This window comes from Rhinoraja longicauda, chromosome 38 (genome assembly GCF_053455715.1).
Source record: "Rhinoraja longicauda isolate Sanriku21f chromosome 38, sRhiLon1.1, whole genome shotgun sequence".
NCBI classification, from domain to species: Eukaryota; Metazoa; Chordata; class Chondrichthyes; order Rajiformes; family Arhynchobatidae; genus Rhinoraja; species Rhinoraja longicauda.
The window spans coordinates 14,598,565-14,613,425 of NC_135990.1; the positions used below are offsets into that span (position 1 = coordinate 14,598,565).

The 14,861-nt window shown below is 44.6% G+C and overlaps 2 protein-coding genes across 3 annotated transcripts in view; one reads left to right on the plus strand and one right to left on the minus strand.

The window, feature by feature from the left end:
• Positions 1-2,591, minus strand: part of ireb2 (iron-responsive element binding protein 2) — a 73,707-nt gene extending 71,116 nt beyond the window's left edge. The window contains exon 1 of the mRNA XM_078430017.1: positions 2,519-2,591. Within this exon, the coding sequence (XP_078286143.1) occupies positions 2,519-2,537 (19 nt within the window). The 5' untranslated portion in view covers positions 2,538-2,591. The remainder of the gene's footprint in view (positions 1-2,518) is intronic.
• Positions 2,592-3,171: 580 nt separating this feature from the next.
• LOC144610972 (solute carrier family 25 member 44-like) overlaps positions 3,172-14,861 on the plus strand; it is a 34,500-nt gene continuing 22,810 nt past the window's right edge. For both annotated transcript variants that reach the window (XR_013549465.1, XM_078430019.1), the window contains exons 1-2: positions 3,172-3,409; positions 12,297-12,406. Coding sequence is in view for 1 of the 2 variants with exons in the window: in XM_078430019.1 (XP_078286145.1) it covers positions 12,378-12,406 (29 nt within the window). In the remaining variant the exon portion in view is untranslated. The remainder of the gene's footprint in view (positions 3,410-12,296; positions 12,407-14,861) is intronic.

The window sequence follows — 14,861 nt, forward strand, 5'->3', positions numbered from 1 at the left end:
TCGAGACCCTTCTTCAGACGGAAGGGTCTCGACCCGAAACGTCACCCATTCCCTCTCTCCTAGATGCTGCCTGACCTGCTGAGTTACTCCAACATTTTGCGATACCTTTGATTTGTACCAGCATCTGCAGTTATTTTCCTACACAACAATATTTACAAGACTCTTGGACAGGTACACAAATAGGAAAGAGTTAGGGGGATATATGAGCCAAATACAGGCACCTGGGACTAGCTTAGAACGGGGCATCTCAGTAGGCATGGATGATTTGGACCTGTTCCGTGTGGTATGATTACATCTCAAAACACTCTGAAGACATCTATATACTAAAACTCTCGTTTGTTATCTTGTTTGTGACTGAACTTCAGCCAAAACGGTACATGATAGCGTGACAATTTTAGGCCCACCTTACTCACCATTGTCACTTTAGTGATAATGCAAGTAATTTTATTGAAATCGGTGTTATATTTTTAAAGTTATTCACATTTTAAAGTTTAAAAGGAGGGGATGGGGAGGGGAGGAGAAAGGAGAGGGGAGTTGAGGAGAGAGGGGGGGGGGGGGGGGGGGAGGACAGGGTGCTGCACCAATACAGGAGAGGTTTGGGCCCAACGGGTCCACTTTGTCTAGTTCTAATTAAAATGAAGAGAAAATGTCTCGGCTACGTTTGTTAAATTGGATATTAATCCCTTAATTAATTGGATATTAATCCCTTTACATTAATCCCTTAATTATTCTACACATGGAAGGTATTCCAATAATTTGGCATTAATTTCACATTAAATGGCCCACAGTGGAGGATTGACAAGAGTCAAGTTAAGAGCGTTTTATTGTCATATGTCCCAGATAGAACAATGAAATTTTTACTTGCAGGAGCACAACAGAATATGTAAACACAGTACACTGTAAACAATGAGAGAAAAACTTCAGTACGTGTTATATATATATATATATATATATATATATATACACACACACACACATACATATACACATACATATATATATATAATATACACAGACATACACATACGTACACACAAAAAATCTTATTAGATCTTTAAATCACAGAATTAGCCTTCAAGCAATGGCAGCGCCATACATCAATGAGTGATTCAATTCAGGAAACCAAGCAATGCTAACTTAATAAAAACTCTGGATCATCACAAAACTGAAATTAGATGTGAAGGTTATAAATAAATGTTTTATGACTCAGCTGGTGAGAAGATGTACATTGACTCAGCACACCTTGCTCCGTAAAGCTAGATGTGCAACTTTCAGAACAGATGGAAGGAACATCTTGCTAGCTCTCTGAAACACATTCCAGCCCTCCCTTTTAAACAGTTTTTTGTGCCCCTAACATATAGGTCATAAGGGCATAAGTGATAGGAGTAAAATTAGGTCATTCGGTCCATTAAGTCTACACCATTTATTCATGGTTGATCTATCTCTCCCTCCTAACCCCTAACTGCCTTCTCCCCATAACCTCTGACACCTGTACTAATCAAGAATCTATCTATCTCTGCCTTAAAAATATCCACTGACTTGGCCTCCACAGCAAAGAATTCCACAGATTCAACACCAACTAACTAAAGACATTTCTCCTCATCTCCTTCCTAAATTCTTTAATTCAGAGGCTATGACCTCTAGTCTTAGACTCTCCCACTTGTGAAAACATCCTCTCCACATCCACTCTACCCAAACCTTTCACTATTCTGCATGTTTCAATTAGGTCCTCCCTCATTCTTCTAAACTCCAGCGAGTACAGGCCCAGTACCGACAAACGCTCATCATATATACTGGTGGGGTAATACATTTTCCAAATCCTCGCCTGGGTCATCAGAATTTCACATCTGACAAGGGCCTCGACCAGAAATGTCAGTCCATTTTCATCCACAGATACTGCCTGACCCAGACCTCATTCAGCACTTTGTTTTTTTTGTTTTTTTGCTGCCATCTGCAGTCTCTTGTGTCTCTATAATTTCTTCTCAGATTCAGTTAGAGAACAACCTAAGATTCAGTTAGAGAATGGCTCTGCACTTCATTCATTTCCGCAATCAGCACATCTAAACAGCCACCAACAAAGCAACGATACAGATGGAGCACTGACTCGTTTCAAATTTAACTTTCATTGAAATAGAGAAGGAAAGGCCGTCTTATTCCACCAGGGAAGGCTGCACTCTCAGTTGTGAAAACGAACAGTATGTGGCCTGGATGGTCTGTTGTCGGCCTCACGGTCCGCCAGGGACCAACTGTCCCTCTGTTCCCCCCAGGCCTGTACCCTGCCCTTGGCTCGCTCCGTCCCGGGGACCCGGCATCATCGCCGTATTTAAAGCAGCCCCAAGTATTGTCCACGCGAACCGAACTGGAAAGGAATAACCTGCTACCCCTCCGCCCCGGCCATCAGCTCGGGGGCTCCTGGCAATCAAGTCAGGCGCATCCTGATTAGTGTCCCCGGCCGGCTCTCTCAGCCGGTGCCGGTGCCGGTGCCGGTGCCGATGCCGATGCCGATGCCGGTTCCTACCTGTCGTGCCCGCCGCCATCGCTCCATCCAAGCAAAGCACGGACAGCCGCACCGCGCAGCATCCCGCGTTGCCATTGGAGCGCAGCGCAGGCCAATCACAGGGCGCCATCCGAGACCTCCAGCACCGGGACCTCCCTGCCCCCCTAGCAACCGGCCCGACCGAGCCCCCTCCAGCAACCGGCCGATCGAGTCCCCCTAGCAACCGGCCCGATCGAGCCCCCCCTAGCAACCGGCCCGACCGAGCCCCTAGTAACCGGCCGATCGAGCCCCCCCTAGCAACCGGCCCGACCGAGCCCCCCAGCACCGGGCCCTCCCTGCCCCCCTAGCAACCGGCCGATCGAGCCCCCCCTAGCAACCGGCCGATCGAGCCCCCCCTTAGCAACCGGCCCGACCGAGCCCCCCTAGCAACCGGCCCGATCGAGCCCCCCTAGCAACCGGCCCTCCAACTCAGCGCAACGCCAGCAACCACGTGTATTAAATATTAATTTACCTGCCGGGGGCAATCCCTGGTTTAATTGTTGTTAAATACTCCGGCTGGAGGTGCAGCGTTGGGCCGATGGGATTTTGGTGCCTGGCCCGCATCTCGCCCATGGGGTAAGGGTAAGGGTAAGGGTAAGGGTAAGGGTAAGGGTAGGGGTAGGGGTAGGGGTAGGGGTAGGGGTAGCCCATCTGCAGCTATCCGGCATTGTCAAGCTGCCGCTGCCCTTGTGAATAATTAGGAGGGAATAATTACACCATTTAGATCCAGCGAAGAGGAAGGAATTCTATCAGGATGGTGTGCGCCTTGGAGGGGATCCTGGTGATGAAAGTCCACGTTCCGACTGTGTTCCTATCTGCAAGATACACCTGCCCAGCTGCTGGAGGAGTGCAACAGGTTCATCCGTGGATTTGGTAGGTAGTACACACAACAACAACAATATTTAAGAGGACCAGTCCTTTCGTTGAAGCTGCTCAATAAGGTCATGGCTAGTCCAATCTTGGCCTCGGCTTTTTGCCCTGAATGCAGTGACAAGAATTGCACACAGAAATTAAGCTGTGGCTAACTAATGTTTAAAGAGTTGGAGATAGACACAAAAAGCTGGAGTAACTCAGCGGGACAGGCAGCATCTCTGGAGAGAAGGAATGGGTGACGTTTCGGGTTATATATATATTCCTTTATTCGTCCCACACCGGGGAAATTTTCAGTGTTACAGCAGCAAAGCGGATAGCAAGAGATCATTCATTATAAATAAAAGTAAAGACAAGGATAAATTGTATTCCTTAGCTGTTACTGTTGACTCATCTGATGGGAGCAGTGCTGGTTTTGCAGTCTCACAGCAGCAGGAAGGAAGGACCTCTTATATCTCTCCTTCATGCACTTGGGGTGAAGGAGTCTGTCACTGAAGGAGCTACTCAGTGCAATGACAGTGACCTGCATGGGGTGGGAGTCGTTGTCCAGCAGCGATGTTAACTTTGCCATCATCCTCCTCTCTCCCACTACCTGCACTGAGTCGAGGGGGCAACCCAGGACAGAGTTGGCCTTCCTGACCAGCTTGTCAAGTCTCTTCCCTTCCGCCGCTGAGATGCTGCTGCTCCAGCAGACCACTCCATAGAAAATGGCCGATGCAACCACCGTGTTGTAGAAGGTCCTTAGGAGTTCCCCCTGCACTCCAAAGGACCTGAGTCTCCTTGGCAGATAAAGTCTGCTCTGGCCCTTTTTGTATAGCGCATCAATGTTTTCGGTCCAGTCCAATTTATTATTGAGGTAAACACCCAGGTACTTATAAGAGTCCACACTCCCGATGTCCATTCCCTGGATGTTCACCGGCGTCGGGGGGACCTGGCTGCGCCTGCGGAAATCTACCACCATCTCCCTGGTTTTCCCCGCGTTGATCCGGAGGCAGTTCTACTGGCACCAGTCCACAAACTCCTTGATCAGTTCTCTGTATGCCCTGTCATCGTCACCTGTGATGAGGCCGACGATGGCAGAGTCGTCAGAGAACTTCTGTAGATAGGAGTCTGCAGAGCTGTGCCTGAAGTCCACAGTGTACAGGGTGAACAAGAATGGGTGAACACTGTTCCCGGCGGAACCCCTGTGCTGCAGACCACCCTGTCCGAGACCAGGTCCTTTGTCCGCACATACTGTGGTCAGTTGGTGAGGTGGTCCAGAATCCAGGATGTGAGATGGTGATCCATCCCTGTGCGCTCCAGCTTGCCCCCCAGAAGCCCCGGCTGGATGGTATTGAATGCACTGGAGAAATCAAAAAACATGATTCTCACAGTGCTATCCGAGACCCTTGGGACCTTTCTTCAGACTTATATAGTTGTATGTATAAAGAACCGCATGGGTTTATTCCAAGCAACATCAAGAGTCCTCTTCAATCTGCAAATTCATCCAGACAACCAAAGACCAGGCAATCGGGGGGTTTCAAATACAACATCATCCCAACAAGTAAAGACTGTTATAGGTATTCACTGTACCCAAAGACAATTCGCGAATGGAATTGTCTCCACCATGACATTTACACTGTGCCCGACGTTAAGATCTTCAAGACCTTGGAAACAATCGATATTAGTGTAGGAGCCATTTGCGCTTAAATTAGTTACTGTCACTGTATGGCTATGTTTAATATTTCTAGTTTCTGTCTTTTTTGCATGCTTGTGGGTGTGATTTGATACGTAATGGGAAGTGTCCATATCTGGGGAGGCCTTTGACCTTTAAGGCCCACTTTAATATTTAATTGCAACTTGGCACATGACCCTCCTAACGTATGTGACAACCAGTTTGAGATAACCCCACACTTATTTGGCCCATTCTCTCTAATTCTGATCTGCCCTGGCTCATTCACTCACACCCTGCTTTCTAATCTGCCCCTTCCCCAGGCCCTCTATAACCCATTACCCCATCTGCCCATCAACACACATACTGCTCCCAAATGGGTGTCTCATCATGTACACCCATCTCCCCCCATTCCCATTAACCTCCCCTTATTAGGTCCCACTTATTTTATCAGATTCCATAATCTGCAGCCTTTTGTTGGCCCCATTTAACACCTCCCAGCCTTTCTTGCTGTCTCCATCCTTCCCTTCCCCCACCTGATTTCCCCCTCCTCACTTGGATTCATCTATCACAAGCCAGTTCTTGCCCCATTCTCTCTCTCTCTCTCTCTCACACACACACACACATACACACACACACACACACACACACACACACTCTCGACCTGAAACGTTGACTGTCCATTTCCCTCCAGAGAGACTGTCTGACTCACTGAGTTCCTCGTTGTTTCTTTTTTGCTCCAGATTCCAGCATCCAGAGTCCCTCGTGTTTCTGTATATCTATGTTAACTTGAATTTATATAGCCAACATTCTGTTTGTTGCATGACCACACTGTGGGCTTAGTAAGTGTTTAGATCAGATTTTTATTTCCACTTAAAACGTTACATGCCGAAAGATGAGAATTAATTATTCGTTAAGCTGATTGGCAGTTTTGTTGGAAATGTAAGAACCTACCATTTTGCTTCACTTTATGATAGATAAACCTTATAAATATTAACAACTTTGAGTAGTATCTGAAGAATGAATTGCTACCATCAGTTTCAAAAGCCAGTGATTTATTTACTTAGCAGCAAATAATCATCTCTTATGGAAGACTTATACTCGCTCTACGCTCTAGGGCGGCACGGTGGCGCAGCAGTAGAGTTGCTGCCTTACAGCGCTTGCAGCGCCGGAGACCTGAGTTCCATCCTGACTACGGGTTCTGTCTGTACGGAGTTTGTACATTCTCCCCGTGACCTGCGTGGGTTTTTTCCGAGATCTTCGGTTTCCTCCCACACTCCAAAGACGTACAGGTATGTAGGTTAATTGGCTGGGCAAATGTAAAAATTGTCCCTAGTGGGTGTAGGATAGTGTTAGCGGGGATCGCTGGGCGGCGTGGACCCGGTGGGCCGAAGGGCCTGTTTCTGCGCTGTATCTCTAAATCTAAAAAATAAAAAAAATCTATCACACATCACTCAAACCTTTTCTTCGAGTAGGAAACTGTAACGTCAAACTTGTGACAACTGCAGCAGTTCTTAAATGATTCAAAGTAATCCATTCTTTTGGTAGTTAGGTTCTGGAAACTTCTGCAAGTTGATGGCTTTTTTTTCAAATCAACCTTGCAGGAGCAGTAAATTATTCTTGTTTACTGATATATCATATGAATATGAGAACAGAAACAATTCTCATGGAAAGAGAACTGGGTAAGTTATTTGGATAACAGCCAAGGAGATTATCCCCTTGAACTGCCTTGAATGATTTTCAGTGATACTAGGTGTGGTAAAGTCAAAGGGAAACAAAATAGTGGGAGGTAGATATGAATGAAATATAATACTTCCTCTGTGTAGAGGTATCGTGGGAGGAATATCTGAATTTTATTTTATTCTTTGTGAAAGATGATCATTGAAGATCTACCCATTCAGCAGAAACCTGTATATTCATTTTCAACTGTGTTAATGTGTAACTGTATTTAAAATCCTTCAATGTAATTTCCTCTCTTGGCTTCTCCATAATGTGACCAAGCATTACCTGAGTTAGCAAAATCAAGAGCTGTATAATATGCTGCAGGATTCTTTGGTGAGAGTAGGAGGATAGGAAATAATGCTTGCGTGAGCTATCTTTGATTATAATTGACATTTTATTGGCATTGCGTACATGAAGAAGCAGTTTATATCAGGTAGGATATAAAAAGATTTGGAGAACTTGCTGAGCAAGTTCAAACTGTTTCTTCAACCAAAATGTCACCCATTCCTTCTATCCAGAGATGTTGCCTGTTCCACTGTGTTACTCCAGCATTTTGTATCTATCTTCGGTGTGAACCAGCATCTGCAGTTCCTTCCTACACAAAACACTTATCGTGTACTGGCATTGGAAATTAGTCACGTGTCTGACCCAAAGTCTGTCTGTCACTCACTATCTCATGACCACAACATGCACCACTTGGCAATCCTAGTCAAACAATGGACTCAAGATCGGAGTCAAACAATGATAAGATGGAATACAGGAAGGAGATAAAGAACAGTGATATGGTGTCAGGACAATAACCTCTCCCTCACTCCTTCTCTCCTGAGATGCTGCCTGACCTGCTGAGTTACTCCAGCATTTTGTAACATAAATATCACTATGACAAAGGAGCTAACTGTGTAGGAAGGAACTGCAGATGCTGGTTTAAACCGGAGATAAACACAAAAAGATGGAGTAACTCAGCAGGTCAGGTAGCATATCTGAAGAAAAGGAATGGGTGATGTTTCAGGTTGAGAACCTTCTTTAAACTAGGATTTATTCACAAAATGCTAGAGTAACTCAGCAGGTCGGGCAGCATCTCGGGAGAGAAGGAATGGGTGACGTTTCGGGTCGAGACCCTTCTTTAGACTGATCAGTCTGAAGAAGGGTCTCGACCCAAAACGTCACCCATTCCTTCTCTCCCGAGATGCTGCCCGACCTGCTGAGTTACTCCAGCATTTTGTGAATAAATCGATTTGTACCAGCATCTGCAGTTATTTTCTTATACTTCTTCAGACTAGGAGTCAGGGGAAAGGGAATCGAGAGATAGGGATGGTGATATAGTGATATGTAGAACAAATGAATGAAAGATATGCAAAAAGTAATGATCAAGGAAACGGTCCATTGTTAGCTGTGGGCTAGGTGAAAATGAGTTATACAGATAATGAAACTCAGCAGGATGACAGTGAAACTAGTGCAACGACTAGGGTGGGGGAGGGATGGAGAGAGGGGATGCAAGGGTTACGAAGTTAAATAAATGAATATTCATACCGCTGAGTTCTAAGCTGCCCAAGCAAAATATGAGGTGCTGTTCCTCCAATTTGCGTTTGGCCTCATCCTGACAATGGAGGAGGCCCAGGACAGAAAGGTCAGTATGGGAATGGGAAGGGGAGTTAAAGTGTTTGGCAACTGGGAGATCACGTAAGCCCAGGCTGACTGAAATGATCAGTGAAATGATCGCCCAGTCTACGCTTGGTCTCGCCGATGTATTAGAGTCCACAACTGGAACAACGGATACAGTAGATGAGGTTGGAGAAGGTGCAAATGAGACTCTGCCTCACCTGAAAGGACTGTCGGGGTCCCTGGACAGAGTCAAGGGAGGAGATATATGGACAGTTGTTGCATCTCTTGCGGTTGCAGGGGAAGGTATCTGGGGAGCTGGTGTTTTAGGTGGGAAGGGATGTCTATCAAAGGAGCTAATTGTTGATTTCAGGAAGCATGGTGGAACATGCGTATGAGGAAATGATTGAGAAGCACATTGATGTGATGACCAAGAAAGCACACCAATGCTTCTATTTCCTGAGGAGATTGAAGAAATTCAGAAGAGGAGACCTAAACCTGCTGAGTTACTCCAGCATTTTGTGAAGAAATTCAGAATGTCTTCTACAGATGCACCATAGAAAGCATACTGTTCAGTTCCATCATAGTCTGGTTTGGAAATAGTTATGCCCAAGACCGCAAGAAATTGCAGAAGGTTGTGGATGTAGCTGAGTCCATCTCACAGGCCAGGCTTCCCATCAGCCAACATAATCAAAATCTCCATCCCAGTTCTTCCTTCATCTCCCTACTCCTGTCTGGCAGAAGGTACAGAAGTTGAAAGCATGCACCACCAGAGTCAGGAACAGCTTCCTCCTCTCTGTTATCGGGCTTTTGAATGGTCTTTCCATCACTTGGGTACTGTTTGTTTTAATGAAGCTAGAAGCAGGCTGACTCGATGGTTGACGTTACACCATTTGCCAGGGAGGTCATGTGACCAACGCTCCACACACTAGTGATGTCAGCATTATTGCCACACCGCAATAGGTGGTTCTACAACCTTTAGCCAGCTTGTAAACTTGCTCAACTTTATATCCAGTATACTGTGCAGAACACTCATTTAAAAATCTCAGTTGTTTATATTAATATTGTTAATTGCTGTAGGGTTGTATTCCTCATTTAACATTTTCATAACAATAGCATCATTTTAAAGAGACAAATAGAAGGCATTCGGTCTGACCAAAAAAAATAGGGAGCTCCTGGAAGAACTCAGCAAGTCATGCTGTCTTGCTGCACTCTGGCTCCATTATTTTGAGCTGACAGTATTAAATCAATGGCTCATGTCCAATCTTTCAGAGGATCTTCAGAGCTTTGGAACTACAATTCATTTTGTGCTATTATTCAACAATTCAAGCAGCAAGTGTCTCGCACACATTTAGCTCTTCTCGGGAACTTGCATTCATCTTCTGTAGCGTTTGTGACTTTGCCAAACCTGGTGTGTACTACACGATGCTGAGATTTTTGCTTCAAGCTTTGTTGTAGTCAACAGCTGTTGTCATGAAACTTCTGCAAACTGGCTCTCATACTGTTGAAATACATGATGGACTATTTGTCCGAACTGCCTGCCATTGAACTTTGTGAAAAGTTTTATAGTTCTGAAATTGTCAAATTACTGTCCTAGTGATGCCTTTGACTCTGGCTCCTTATAATGAACTCTTCTATTTGCCCTCCCAGATTTGGGGACGGGGATGATGTTGGATTGTGACCGTTGTGTTGTCTTGTCATTCGTCATTAGCGCTGTGTTGCACAACTTGAGCATGATGTTGTCGAGCTCACAGTTTTTCAACACCTCTGGAGGGATGTTATCAAGACTGACAACTATCGTGGCGTCAGCCTGACATGTGTCTTGGTCAAGGTCTACAACCGCTTGATTCTCAACCGGATTAGGGCTGCTGTCGACCCAAAGCCTCGTTACAATCAGAACGGCTTCAGAGAGAAGAGGAACACGGTCACACAGATCCTTGCCCTCCGAAGAATCATTGAGGATGTGCAGAATAACAACCTGCCGGCCGTCCTAACCTTCATTGATTTCAAGAAAGCGTTTGACACGATTCATCGATACAAAATTATGGGGATTTTGAAGGCTTATGGTATCCCTCCTCGTTTCCTGAGAGCCATTGAGGATATGCACTTGGACACCACGGCCAAGGTTGTCACTCCAGATGGCGAGAGCAAAGTGTTCGAAATCCTCGCAGGGGTCTTACAGGGAGACACACTGGCACCCTTTCTCTTTGTCATTGTCCTTGATTATGCAATGAGGCAGGTGCTCAAGGAACACGAGGACCTCTGCTTCACAATCACCCCAAGGCGTTCGAGAAGAATCGAGAAGGTCAGACCTCTACTTCGCTGATGACATCGTCCTGCTATCAGACCAAATTGGGGAGGCACAGGAGCTGCTCGGCAAGTTCGAGGCGGAGTGCAAGAAAGTGGGCCTCCACCTCGATGCCAAGCAGACGGAGTACATGGCGTTCAACGGTGATGATCATGAGCCTCTTAAGACTGCGCATCTCTCAAGAAAGTGGAGGATTTCAAGTACCTGGGAGCGAGGATGCAGAGCTCGGAGAATGACATCAAGGTCCAGTAAGTGCTCGCATGGAAAGCCCTCAATAACATGGGGAAAATCTGGACGTCTCGGATGTCTAAGGGTCTCAAACTGAGATTCTTCCATGCAATTGTAGAGACAATATTATTGTGCAGGTGTGAGGCATGGACTCTCACTCGAGCACTGTCCAAGTCTCTCGATAGTATCTACACCCGAATGTTCAGAAAAGTTCAAAATGTCAGTTGGAGAGACCACATCACCAACGCCCAGCTCGATGGGGAGATTCCACTTCTGATCGAGAAGATCAGGTGGAGAAGGATGAGGCTCACAGGTCATTGTCACTGCCATCCAGAAATACCAGCAAACAAGGTTGTGCTGTGGGAACCCACCCATGGAAGACGGAACCCGGGACGACCAAACAAGACCATGCTGAAGACGTTGATGGAAGACGCATATGTAGAGACAAAAGAGGAGCTTGCCAGCTGTATGGTGGACAGAGATGTGTGGGGCGTCCATCACCGTGCCCGTCGCAAACCAGCACCACTGCGTCGCTAATGTTTTCAACGATTTTAATTAATTAATTCATATTTGCCCTGGATTTTAAACATATTTTCCTCTGGGATATCTCACCCAGGTCTAATTCTCACTTTTTCACATTCCGTTTATCACATCAATTTGCAAGTAGCTTTTCTTGTTTTTGAAAGCTGCATCTCTGAATTAAAAAGCCTGGTACAGTACCGTATAGTGATATAAATGTTATTTGCCCTCTTATTTTATTATGCCTTTGATGCTGTCAATGATAAGTTCTGTATCCCAAAGCTAATCAAAATTTCTGATGTAAAGAAGTAATAGAGCTGTGCCTGTCACTGCCTTCTCAAGATAAGTCAAGTCAATATCAGGGTAAGGGTCTGATGTAACTCCATGTTAGGGTATAACCTTTGTGATATCTCAAAATGATTCAGGATATAGGAATGGGCCACATCGCCTCTTGAGCCTGCAGTGCTCTTCAGAAAGGTAATTGGTGATCATATCTTTGACCTCTTTGACCTCCTCTTCACTTTCCTACTGGGTATCACTTTCAGCTGAGCTGTACCCTGTTTTTAGATTCCCTTCAGGAGAAACAAATTCGTACTGTCTACCCTGTTAAGCTTCCCATAAATGTTAAATTTCAATGTGTTCACTTCTAATTTCTCAAAAGACAACCTTTTGTCTTATGTATCAATCTAGTAACATTGTGAAGCATATAGTACAGAAATAAGCACTTCAGCCCAACAAGTCTTGGCCGACCATCAATCACCCCTTTACACTAATTCTAATTAATCCTATTTTTTTTTTCTTCCCACATTTAATCAAAACTCCCCATTTCCACCACTCACCTACACACTTGGGGCAACTTACAGTGCCAATTAACCTACACTGTCTTTGGGATATGGTAGGAAACTGAAGTGCCCAGAAGAAACCCATGTGGGCAGAGGGAGAACATGCAAACTCCACACAAACGGTACCAAAGGTGAGTTTCCAGCACGTTGACTACTAGCTGCACTACTGCACTGCCTAGTTGAATTATCTATGATTGCTGTAAAAACCTGCTGTCTTTTGCAGATATTTGGTGCCTTCCTCGTAATTTACTTTTCAAATGATCTTTGTGTCATCGGAAAACTTGATTACATTCATTCCTTTTGTCTGTCATTGGTATAAATAATCAATGATCCAGTGGTCGAGGCCATTGGTCAGTGTAGGATAGTGCTAGTGTACGGGCTGATGGCTTGTCAGTGTGGACTCGGTGGGTCAAAGGGCCTGCTTGCATGCTGTATCTCTAAAGAAGAGTCTAAAGTAAAAATTAATTCAGTCAGATGTCACCTGAATTTCTTTAGTTAAGCAATGACGTACAATCATTATTTCTCATTGGAATCGATGATGCCAATTGTTAAATATTTACTTAAATATTGCAAGTGTACGATGAACTGTTAAAACTTTTTTATTTAATGTGCCAGAAATTTTAATATCATTGTTGTTCTTTAAGAAACTGGGTGCAAAATGTTAAAAATGTCATGTTTACTCTTCATCAAAACATACTGTACTGCATGATTACTTATTAATCTGCTCCCAGTGCATATGTTTGGATCTTAAACAGCCTGTACCCTGGTTGTGTCCACAACTTATCATTCAAGGCAACTGTCCATTGCATGATCACATCCTCATAATTATCTTTGTCGTTATTTATTGCATTATCCTTGTTACTCTCATAAGTCCACTTTCTTGATCTTCTGTCTAACCCACCTTCATATGTCATGTAATATTCCATAACAACACTAATCGTTAATCTCTAATGGGGTCTGCACTTTAATAAAGAATCAGGCTGTTAATTATCCAAACTCATGCAAAATAGAGAACAGACAAATATGTTTATTGCATATTGACCTCAACCCCATGACAAGAGAAACCATTAGTCTCAGATAGACACAAAATGCGACAGTAACAGCAGGACAGGCAGCATCTTTGGAGAGAAGGAATGGGTGACATTTCGGGTCGAGACCCTTCTTCCTTCTCTCCATGCTGCCTGCCCTGCTGAGTTACTCCAGCAGTTTGTGTCTGCCTTTGGTTTAAACCAGCATCTGCAGTTCCTTCCCAAACCATTAGTCTAGTTCCTCAATACAAGAACGTGTCATTCAACTGGATCTATTCACGTTTCCCTGAAATGACTTACCTTTTTAAACAGCTAGCAACTCTTCAAAATCTGAGGACAATCTTAGTCTCACTAGCACTACAGGTCCTCATATGCACAAGCATGTCCTTGCCCTATCCCTTCTCATTGATGCACTTCCCACAAATTCGGGGCTGAGATGACTATAAGATGGATCTCGATCCGAAACGTAACCCATTCCTTCTCTCCAGAGATGCTGCCTGTCCTGCTGAGTTACTCCAGCATTTTGTGTCTATTTTGATTATGCCAATTTTGGGGGCTCATGTCAAGTCAAGTCAAGTCAATTTTATTTGTATAGCACATTTAAAAACAACCCATGTTGACCAAAGTGCTATAGATCTGATTAGGTACTAACGAAAAAATGAAACATACAGTAGCACACAAACATAACAGCACATACAAAACAGTTCACAGCGCCTCCTCAGTGGGCCTCAAACACTAGGGAGTAGAAATAGGTTTTGAGCTTGGACTTAAAGGAGTCGATGGAGGGGGCAGTTCTGATGGGGAGAGGGATGCTGTAAGGGGTTTTCTGCGCCGAGCTTTCGCCCGACCTAAGGTCCCCATGCCTTGCTCTGGTCCCTCGACCAGGCCGCGCACACTGGTTCCCCGTGAGTGGTTTGACCCACTCACCCCCTACGGTTCTAGACACTGGACTTAGTTGCAGGAGCATTGATAGTGCAGGAAAAACTCAACCAGACCAGATTTGAAGACCAGGGTTTAAATGGAAAAGGCTTTTATTGAGCGCTTGGGACTATTGTACATGAATGCTCTTCACAGTTCTATAAGACATATCTATAAGACACATACCGAATTACATGAATACTTTTGACTATGAATCATAAAACGTACATTTCTACAAGACATATACATGAATACTTTTGACTATGAATCATAAAACGTACAGTTCTACAAGACATATACATGAATACTTTTGACTATGAATCATAAAACGTACAGTTCTACAAGACATATACATGAATACTTTTGACTATGAATCATAAAACGTACAGTTCTACAAGACATATACATGAATACTTTTGACTCTGAATTCTAAAACGTACAGTTCTACAAGACATATACACGACTGTAAGATGGGGAACGTACGACACATCGCAAAATTGGCCAACACATATTTACTTATACACCCACGTTAATTAAACCACCCTCCCCTCTACACTAAACTATGTCCAGGATGTGCAGGATCGGGGTACATGCTCACCATGGGGCTATTACTGGGGTTACTGGCTGTTCGTGCTGCTTC